The sequence below is a fragment of the Zootoca vivipara genome, chromosome 3 (assembly GCF_965207765.1).
Source record: "Zootoca vivipara chromosome 3, rZooViv2.hap1.1, whole genome shotgun sequence".
In the NCBI taxonomy this organism is placed as follows: Eukaryota; Metazoa; Chordata; class Lepidosauria; order Squamata; family Lacertidae; genus Zootoca; species Zootoca vivipara.
Window position 1 is genome coordinate 95,627,664 of NC_142586.1, and position 11,294 is coordinate 95,638,957.

Consider the following 11,294-nt stretch of genomic DNA (forward strand, 5'->3'; position numbering starts at 1 on the left):
CTAGAGTACGCATAACTCTGAATACATAGTAGCTGTGACCATATATTACACCAAACTGCCTGGCGCCAACATTTGTTGATTTTCAGCGCTAGCTAAAGTATGCTTCTCTTTAATGGTGTGGGTTCTAGACGTATTACCCTACTATTAGACATAATGAGGCAGCCACCAGAGATGGCAGATGGCTGGGGACAGCTCCCCCTTCCCTCAGCAGTGCCTAAAGGTAGCCTGTTACCTTCAGGTGCAGTGAAGAAGAAGAAGAAGAGTTTGGACTTGATATCCCGCCTTTCACTCCCCTTAAGGAGTCTCAAAGCGGCTAACATTCTCCTTTCCCTTCCTCCCCCACAACAAACACTCTGTGAGGTGAGTGGGGCTGAGAGACTTCAGAGAAGTGTGACTAGCCCAAGGTCACCCAGCAGCTGCATGTGGAGGAGCGGAGACGCGAACCCGGTTCCCCAGATTACGAGTCTACCGCTCTTAACCACTACACCACACTGGCTGAAGGTCCCTCTCCTATTGCCAGTTCACTTGGTTCTGTATATAGAATGGGAGAGTACAATCTTGTCCTTTGCCTCAGGCACCAAAATGTCTTGGGTCCACCTTGACTAGGCCACTAATGTTTGCAGTTTAGGGGTGTAGTTGTTGAACTGGTTTATATTGTTTTAATGTTCTTACTGGACTTGTACGGTTCATTTGCTTTTTATATTTGATACATGCATTATGTGAATGAGCTGCAGGAAGCCTTGAAATCATACACTCTTTCCTCTTTTCTTGCCACATGACTGGAAAGAGGACTTTGGTGTATTTTCCCTGAATCTCAGCTTATTGCTGTATCTGAATTGAATCTCAGCTTTTTGCTGAATGCAAATTGGGGATCAGGGCTTGCACACTTACTGTGGTTAAACAAGGCAGCTTCGGAAACCATGGTTTGAAATTGGCTTGTTTTGACACTGAGAATGATTAGTTGATTCCCACTTTGGCTTCAACAACGAGCTGAGATGCAGAGAAGCTGAAAATAAATGCCGCTGGGGTTCTTTTTCTGGCTGCACATGAGAGGAGGGCGCACATAGGTCTGTGGCTTGCTGTGGCCCATTGACGCAGTGCTAAGCCATGGTTTAGTGTTACATCTCAACACTGCCAGTTGCCTATGTAGCATCCAGCATCCAGCATCTACCTCTCTAGACTGTGTGTCCTATTATAGGTACAGCATACAAAAAGAATACAAGCCCAGGAAGATAAATTGTCTGAAACGTCTATCTTGAAAAATGCTGGCTGTTTCCTTTCCTCAGCATGATAAGCGTTCTTCCTTATGTATTTTGAAGCACTATGAGTTTGCATTTAATTTGTTTTATCAGCCTTATTTTTTCTGCTATTGTGTTTTTGATAGGATTATAGGGACTGTAATGTTTGCATATTTTAAAGATGATGATTGTGTTCCGCTTTGAACCCAACATTGTTGTTGGAAAAGTGGAATACAAATATCAAATCAAAAATCAACTCTACCAAGTGTACTACAATCTGCATGCTTACACAGAACCAGAACCAGCTGATGGGTTGGTTTAAATGAGAGAGTGACCACATGGGAAATGTTTCCTTATGTCCTTGGGTTCTCATTTAAATCAGGCCTGACAGCACCAACTGGGGAAGAAGGTTGTTGGCAGCACGTCACCGCGTACAGGGATGTCCCTGATCTTTGGATCTTGTCCCTGAACTCCAACCAGAGGGCCCTGTTAAAAGTGTGTGTTCAGAACATGGAATGAAATGAGAAATGCACTTTCAGTAAAAAGAAAGAAAGAAAGAAAGAAAGAAAGAAAGAAAGAAAGAAAGAAAGAAAGAAAGAAAGAAAGAAACCTCTTGTGGAAATGTTTTGCTCTTGCTGTTTGAGTCATGGTGCTGAGGCAATCCTTTGATTGTGGATATTATTGCTGTTGTCTTCTCCTAGGCAAAGGAGACGTTTTTGGGGATGTCTTCTGGAAAGAAACTACCCTCGCCCAGTCTTGTGCTAACGTAAGGGCTCTGACATACTGTGACCTTCACGTGATCAAGAGAGATGCCTTACAGAAGGTGCTGGAGTTCTACACGGCCTTCTCACACTCTTTCTCCAGGAACCTCATCTTGACCTACAACCTGAGGAAAAGGGTAAGGGGTTATTGTGTACTTAAGAGAAGTATATAAGGATAGTCTCAGGTCGGCTCTTTTCCTTTGTGATTGATGCTGTTAGGATTTTTTTTAAAAAAAAATGTGGATAATACAACTATCTTCACCAGTAAACAACTCACCTACAGGCATATCTGTGCTACAATGGGGTGTAATTTGTGCAACAATCTGCTCCTCTGTTTCCTCACTTTGCATACTCCCTGCACCCACCCCTCCCCAGTTCCGGAATTTGCACTGGGGATTCCATGGATTTTGTTGGATTCAACCCATATACAGTGGTACCTTGGTTTAAGAACAGCTTAGTTTATGAACAGCTTGGATTAAGAACGCTGCAAACCTGGAAGTAGGTGTTTTGGTTTGTGAACTTTGCCTTGGAAGCAGAACATGTTGAGTGTGTTCCATTTGTAAATTGAGTCCCCCGCTGCTATGGGAAAGCACGCTTTGGTTTAAGAATGCTTTGGTTTGAGAATGGACTTCCAGAATGGATCAAGTTCGTAAACCAAGGTACCACTGTGTTGACCAGTTTACCAGAGAATTTTCTGCAGCCCTGCAAACTAATATAAAATTACCTTGGAGTCAATTACAATGAAGCATGATATTAAAAAAATGTGTCAAGTTGGTGGGTGGGTAGGGTGGGGATGTAAAAAATCCAATGTCTGTTGATATGCCAGTGTTCTTAGTGGAGCCTGAGAACTGTAGCACTGCTCATAAAATTTTCAACACCCTTTCTATGCTACAGTTCCCAGGCTTGAGAATCCTTAGCCCTCCCAAGAAGAACCATAGATTCCAGAGTTTTCTAGCAAGAGGGAATGGCCGTTAAAATCTGTAATGGATATAGGTTCTGCTTCTTCGCAACTTCGGTATCCAGCAAATGTTCCTCAAGCATTCTTCCTTATACCTCTATTTTTGTATATGCTCAAAAAAGTTGTGAAGATGGGGGGTCCTGTGCATATATTTAGTGCATTCTTCCCCCACCCACAAACATTTGCTCAGCACTAAGAAGAGTCCGCTATTGCAAAAAGAGAAATGCAAACAGCAACATCAGCACTATGAAGGATAGAATTAAAGAATTGCCATAAGAGGTTTTGAGGGAAGCATATTCTAAAATAAAGAAGTATCAAAACTGAAGTTTGTGTTGGTGTATAAGAGTAAAGCAAAGCATATAGTAGAAATATGATTGTGATTGTAACATGGACAAATCCTGAGCTATGCTATGGAATGAGGTCTCAAGACAAAAAGGAGGCTACTCCGAGGTGAAGAATGAGGCCTGTTCTCTTCTCTCTGAGTTATTCTCTGCAACCCTTGAAAAGGGGTGCTATATGATACAGCAAGCAAGTAGTTGCCACTTCATCCACCCAGACTTATTAACAAGAAATCTTTGCTGATCACAAAATACCACCAGTATGTTTTAACATAGGCGATTCCCAGCCTACAGGGCCCCATGTTGCACATTGAAATCTTGGCCTGCGATGGCAAATGTTCATACCTTATATGTAGGGTAATTATCCCAACCCATCAAGAAATAACAGGTTTTCTACCTGTCATATTTTCAAAAGAGGAAACTTCTTTGTAGAATTAGTCAGGGAGCAATACAGTACGTAATGAGCAGCATTTTCACTCCCTCCAGGACTGCAGGCACATAAATGATGGCTTAAAGGTATTCTGGCAGATCTGCTGTGCTGTGTTGTGCAATGGTTGTGTGCAGGGGCGTACAAAGGGGGGCGGAGGGGGCGGTCCGCCCCGGGCACCACCCTTGGGGTTGACAAGATGGCCCGCTGCCTCCCCCCAGCTGTAAAGCGGCTGAGGGCGTGCACGCAGTCAGTGTGGGCGCCGCTTGCACCGCGTCCGCATGGTGTCCATACGGGCTGCCGCGTGTGCACAGTCCGTACTGGTTGCCACACGTGCTCAGTCTGTACGGACGACGCACATGTGTCACCAGGCAGTTCGTCCCACCCTCGGTGTCCTGCCCCGGGTGACGGAGAGGGTTCCTCTGCCACTGGTTGCGTGGGCAGCTAGTATGTATATTTATTTACCTGAAGACAGATATAACTGAGCTCCCAGGTCTGGGGCAGAGAACTGGCACAAGGCAATTGGTGTACAATGTTTGCCATGGTTTGACGATAGGGTTGCGTTCTGCTAATGTTTTGAAATAATATCTTAGATCAGGCATGTCAAACATGCGGCCCTCCAGATGTTTTGGCCTACAACTCCCATGATCCCTAGCTAGCAGGACCAGTGGTTGGGGAAGATGGGAATTGTAGTCCAAAACATCTGGAGGGCCGCATGTTTGACATGCCTGTCTTAGATGGAAGAATCAAATACACTTTCAGGTCGCGGGGTTTTGTTTTAGCTATGCATCATTTCTGGTGAGACTGTATGGGCTGCTTTCTGTGGTAATATATTTTAAAACAGTGTTGGAACTGTTGCTTCAGATACAAGGAAGATAGGAGAGACCCATGAAATCTGATTAAAAGCCAGAAAAAGGCTTTACAAGTGTATAGCTTTGCAACTGTAATTGGCACCGTGCAATGAGCGTAACCTATTTTGTCGAGACATTTCTTTATTATAGCTTCAAATACAGCATGGAATTCTTAGGCCTAATTAATTAACCTGTTTGTTAGTATGTTTTGACGGAGACGAGTGAAAATCACCACAGCGTTACGTGCCATTTTTTATACCTGCCAGTGGAAAGACTACCTACTTGTTTTTAAAATCATGTTGGCAGCAAACAGAGTTAACCATTGCATTATGCCCTGTTGAATTGGAGTACGCACTCAATTAGGTGCAAGCAGAATAAATTAGAGCAGGAAAACTTCAATACAAAGTGGATATTTCTTTCAGATTAAGTCTCAAGATCCCTTTATGAAGAGATGTAAAAGGTAATGGTAAATGACCCCTGGACAGTTAAGTCCAGTCAAAGGCAACCAAGGGGTGTGGCGCTCACCTTGCTTTCATATATCACCTTCTCCAGTGCAGTTGAGAGGCTGCCTGATGTTCCATCAGCATGAAAACCAGCACATTTTTTAATGGGCACACCTCTGCAGCTGCCGCCCCGACTGGAGGCACTCCCCGCCTCCCCTCTCACCTCACCTGAGAAGCACGCTGAGCAGGAGCTGGGAGAGGATGGGCCCTTGTATCCCTTGGCCACGCAGCATCACCCGCTGGTGGGGGAAGCAGGCAGACAGTGAGAGTGGTGGCAGTGGCAGTGCCCAAGGCGGAGGAGGCAAGCACACATGTCCCGCTGCTCTGCCCAGTTGGGGAAGCAATGCTTGCCTTAGGAGGCATAATGCTTTCCTTGGCCTGGGCTTTGGAAACCCACGCTATGCCACTGTTTGTAAGCAATTTCCCCTAATGAAGCGCATCTTTGCATATTTCCTTCACAGACATGTGTATTATTATACAAACTTTATTGTATGCATTTTTATACACATTACTTGGCTGGAGAACTGCACTGCAAAATTTTGTGTTTGTTTTTTTTAAATAATTTTTATTAATTTTTAGAAAAAGAAAACACATACAAAGTATACAACATAAACTCTGTCCCTTCATTTTCCCTCCACCCACAAGCCCACCTCCGCCACCAGTGAGACCCATGGGTATTGGGGAACAAAGGGGTCCATTTTAAGCTGGGTTTGACCTCCCCCCTCCTTCCTCCCCCCTCATCCCCCCCCTGCCACTGAGAGGACAAAGGCGGAGGATCTCTGGGGATTGGCTTATCCCCCAGCTATTTCTTCACTGTACTGGAAAAAAGAAAAACAAGGAAAAAAGGGGGAAAAAGCAAAAATATAAAAAGGGGGGAAAAAAGGAAAGAAAAAAAAAGGAAAAAGGAAAAATATTAATGGCTTCCACGACTCTCCTCCTCCTGGATTTCCCAACCTCTTTACATAGTTATGGCGGGTTTTCTAATCCAATTCAGAATCTTATTCTTATAATATTAACACAATCCTCCTCCTTCTTCATGCTGTCCCCCTCTGAGCCCCCCCCCCCTGCCACTGGGGTAGCCCGAGGAGTCCAGCAGTCAAAAGGTTCCATTTTTGTGTCTGGGTTTCCCTCCACCCTTCCCTCTCCCCTCAAGGCACCCCCTGCCACTGGGTACCAAGAGTAAGAAGGGGGAGACAGGCAGTTTTCCACCCAAACACCTCCTAATCACCAAAATTATTCAAAAACAAACTCTAAGCATATTTCCTCAGCCATTCTTTTTACTCCCTCCAGAAAGCTCTTAACCTTAAACTATAAAAATCTCTCCTCCCCCCCCCCAATGTCCCTCCTCCCAATTGGATCAGCATATCCTTTAACAGGCCAAGATTCCGACACCGTTGTTCATAAACCAAAAAAAGTACCTTAAACTAAATTTTTTACCCCACACCAATTCTTTCCCACATCCACTTCCAGACCTCTGCTCCTCCCTCTTTCTGCCTTTCCCTCCCTTCACTAACACCATTCAACATTTCAGTCTCTCCAGGATTTTCACTTCCATCAATCTTCTCTTCACTTTGCTTCTCCTTGTCGGCCTCATCTCTTTGTTCTGATCTTTGTTTTTCATCATCCAACACATATTTTTTATGGTCTGAATCAGTCTCCAAATTGTCCTCAAATTGTTGCTCCTCACACACAATCTCATAATCAAAATTGTCCTCTAAATCTTGCTCTTGCACCTCATTCTCCTTTTCTGTTGGATTGAAGCATTGCCTTTCCTTGTAGATATCTTCCCATGTTTGTAGATAGCCCAACACAGCCTCCTGGAAAGCTCGAGAGAATTTTGTTTTCATAGTTCACTTGACCACAGGCAGACCAGAGATAAGGGCAGAAGGGTACTGGAAAATTCCTCTCTACCACGTTGTCGGCTCCATCTTGGCTGTTCTTATCCTTTGTCTTTAACCTCATCAGATTTCAAATTTACAGTCCACTTAAATCCTTTTAAAACCTTTTGAATCAATTTTTCCAATTCACAGGAATAAAATAGTCTTTCTTAGTCCTTTAACAATTTGACAGCTTTTGACAGCTGTCAAAGCGTCCTCCCCCTTGTTGCTGCTGAACCTCAAGGGGCAACGACACCGGGGGCTGGGGAGGTTTGGGAAGGTCTTTCTTTCTCTCGGGTCCGCAATCTTGAAAGAAGTTTTCCCTTTTCGGCTTGGGAATATTTAATGCGCCTCCCGATTATCCATTTGGAAGAGATCGGCTTCCGTTACTTTAGAATCTCTTCCTATCTTCAAATTTAAAATTTTTAAGATCCGAATGGAGATTTGACTTACTTTGAAGAAGTCTTTTATTTCCTTGGAAGAATCCGCCGCTTGCAGGCTGAGGACTCGGAGCTTCACTTCAAGGAGGTAAGATGAAACCCAAAAATGGCTCCCGCGACTCCACTCCGCTGGCTCTCGATTGCTCTACTGAGCTCTCGGGCAGCAGAGGATTCGCGTCCGGAGCAAACAGCTGGGCACTATGTCACCGGGACTCTCTACCCGGTGTTTTTTCGGGTAGTCCGCTCGCTCTGTGGACTTCCCCCCCTCCACGAAGCCAGGGACCTCGGAGCACGAAGTCCCTGCGTCCAACTTCACCAGCGCGACGAATCGGAAGCCTGCACTGCAAAATTTTGAAGTGGCTCACTTATTATTTTGGGTATTGTAAACTAGTTAGCTTTGCTTTCAAATATGCCCTGAGACAACTTTCTCTCCCATTCCAACCTAGCTTCAGAAACTGCTATCCATGGCTGCTACTCTTTTGAAACCAGAGCTTTCTTTAAACTGCCAAGCTTAGAAGGGTTATCTGCGGATTGATTTGGAAAGACATATTCAGGCAAAGGAACTTCATTCTTTCCCTTTCCCTTTCATGTTATTCTATTTTATTATAGAAACCACATTCTATCATAGCAATTTCCATCTGATTATTGAGATAATGGTATTTTAATTGGATTGCAGTCAGTGATAAAACTGATGCTGATTGATGGTGAGAATGGTTGAAGTTGATTAGTATTAAGTAAGTGAACTGCATTCTTTCTTTTATTTGCAAGAAGTTGATTGCAAATTAGAATTGGTTACCCTGAGTTGCCCAGCACACTTATTTTGGAGACTGCAGAAGATGTAAACGTTGTGTTAAGAATATGGATAAGGTATACCAGATGGGAAATGTTGAAGAAAAAATACGATCTGTTTTGAGAAAAGTGCTTCATTCATTAACCATAGGTTGCATTTCTGTTTGTGCTACAAATATTTTGGTTTCTCATGCTTTGAGTCTTTAAGGGTGATGTGTGTATGTGAGGGAGGAAGAGCTAGAATCTAGGCTTTAGGTGAGAATAATTCTATCAGTGTAACTTGCATGGGAATCATACACAGCAAGACATTGAAGAATGGAACAGTTAACAATCGCCTCTTTGTGAATCAGGTCATCTGTCTGATTGCTTAACTTGTTTTTAAAAAAGAACTGCATGCCATAGTTAAACTATGGAACTCACTCCCACATGGGGCAGTGATGACCATCAACTTAGATGGCTTTAAAAGAGGATAAGGCCAAACCATGGAGGAGAAGGCCATTGATGGCTGCTAGCTGCAATGGCAATGTTCTATCTTCACTGTCAGAGGCATGATGTCTCTGATCACTAGTTTATGGGAATCACAGGTGGGCAGATGCTGTTGTGTTAATGTCCTGTTTGCAGGCTTCCCACAGTCATCTGGTTGGCCACTATGAGAACAGGATGCTGAGTGATTGGCCTGATTTAACAAGCTCGTTGGTATGTTCTATTTATAACTGAGATACATTCCACAGTGACTTGTAGCAGGGCCTTCTCAGTGATGGCATCCCAGTTATGAAACTCTCTTCCATTGGAGATATGTTTGTCCCGCTTCACTGACATCTTTTAAAGGTCTGTGAAAGACACAGGCATTTTGTCTGGACTTTGGGGACAGAAGAGGTGGCTAACCAGCTTCTATTTACCGTGAGTTCTGCATTGTTTCTGTTTCATAACTGAATTGTAAATTGTATAATTTTGCAGTATTATGTTATATTTTACTGTATTCTTTGTATACTGCCCTGAAAACATAGGGTGGAGGATGGTCTAAAAATACAAAAGAATAACCATAAAAGTCATTCCCTGTTATAATAGTATCCCTTCATGCAAGGTGCAAATCTTCAGTGGTGATTTGAATTGCAGAGGAAAGCTTCTGATGGCAGCACAATTACTAGACAATAGAAACTTTTTGCAGAGAAACCTTCCTCACTGAAACTCTTCCATGCTGAAAACCTGCAGAACCAGGTTTATTGTAGACCGGAACAAACTTTTGACACTCTTTTGATGGTACATCCCTCCACCCCATTATTATACATGAGAATTTTTTCCAACTTAAAGTTTTTCAGTCCTCTGTGGTTCTTTCTATCCATCCTACAATCTACAGCTACAGTCAGTATTGTAACTAAATTAATTTCCAGGATGCTGGGTTGAATGAAAAATTGTTGGCCTCAAAATAACTGTCCTACCAAGGGGATGTGAGAGCACACTGAACACATTTAGGATGGTTAGACATTTTTACCTACATCAATCCATCAAAACAAAAAAATTTTAAAAAATCCTTCCAGTAGCACCTTAGAGACCACAAACTTAGTTGGTCTCTAAGGTGCTACTGGAAGGATTTTTTAAATTTTGTTTTGACTACATCAGACCAACACGGCTACCTACCTGTAATCAATCCATCAATTATACTGGGGATTCCAGGGTATACTTCTTTCCCCTGGGAGATCTCTTCGAAGAATATAAAGATTCCTATGGAAGAAGAAATTTCCCATCATCCTTAGTAATGACAATTGGCTTAGTAGCTTTCCCCCTTTCTTCCCTCTGGTTTGAAACTCCATGCCTTTTAGCCTCTTTAATACTCATCAGTGGAGTGCCCCTAATTGGTACATTGGCAGAATGCTTCCTGTCTTTTCTGTTTCAGCAAATATTTGCTTTAGTTCATGTGTACACTACTTCTTCTTGATTGCTCTTAGTTTACTTTCACTCACTCGGGGGATGGGAGTGTTTGCTTTCCCTTTTACCGCACAGATGCATGCGGTAGTTTGCATGATGGGATATAGATGACTGCTCATGCCCTACCAGAGAGAGCTGGCTGGCTGGCTGGCTGGCAGTACCCTCAATTCAAGTCTCTCTAGTGCTCTCCATGCCCTGAATATTTCATGATGCCATTTAGCCATTAGGTCTTTGAGATGGTGTGAGAGATGATTAAACAACTGGCTGCGAATACTACAGAAAGACCTTTTTCGCAGGTGGAATGCTCTCGCATTTCATTATGCTTGCTCTGCTCAGGACGTCTAGACAGGCAGGCAAGCACATGTTTCCTTTAGGACTGTGGATTTGTCTTCTGAAATGCAAGATGCAATCAGCACAATTATTTTATAAAGCTATATGTGAAATGATTACCCCATGAAATAACTGGAACAATGTAAAATAATGGCTTTGGATTTCAGTGGCTCTACTCATTACATTTTAGGTGCACACTTAAACTTGTGCCTATTAGTGGCGTAATATCTGAACGCTGAAAGAGGTGTAATCTTTGGCAGAAGGCATACCCTTCGGAAATAAATTGCAATTCTCGTTTAGTAGTTAGGTTCTCTTCTTAGTATAAGAAATGTTGGTTTTCAAAGATGCAAGGGAAATCCTTTAATTGTAACATCACATAACATTTGTGGCCCAGTATGCATGTAAGGCTATATGCCAAACTATGGCCTTGTGCAAATAAGTGAGTTCCCAGAGTGAAGGTCACAGCTGTTGCATGCCTTCCACAATTGTACTGCTTCTGCCCAGGATTAATCCTTGGTTTATTTTAAGAGTTATGTCCAAATCCACACTTATGGTCTGCCTCCCCTCAGACCATGAATGGTAAACCAAGACTAAACCTTGGTGATACCATGTGTTTTGTACAGAGCAGTGTTTCCCAAACTTGGGTCTCCAACTATTTTTTGGATTACAGCTCCCATCCCAGCTAGGGATGATGGAAATTGTAGTCCAAAAACAGCCGGAGACCCGAGTTTGGGAAACACTGCTCTAGAGGGAGAAAAACCAATAGCCTGGGTTTAGATGTAACGCTAAGCTCAGGCCTGGCTCGCCCATTGACTCTAGTGGCGCAATGCACCATGGCGCCTGGGCGATCAGGGGG

General features: G+C 43.3%; 1 protein-coding gene across 1 annotated transcript in view; it reads left to right on the forward strand.

The window, feature by feature from the left end:
• Positions 1-2,176, forward strand: part of KCNH1 (potassium voltage-gated channel subfamily H member 1) — a 128,720-nt gene extending 126,544 nt beyond the window's left edge. Inside the window, exon 10 of the mRNA XM_088667061.1 lies at positions 1,940-2,176. Coding sequence (XP_088523187.1) covers positions 1,940-2,172 — 233 coding nt within the window. The 3' untranslated portion in view covers positions 2,173-2,176. The remainder of the gene's footprint in view (positions 1-1,939) is intronic.
• The last annotated feature ends 9,118 nt before the right edge of the window (positions 2,177-11,294 follow it).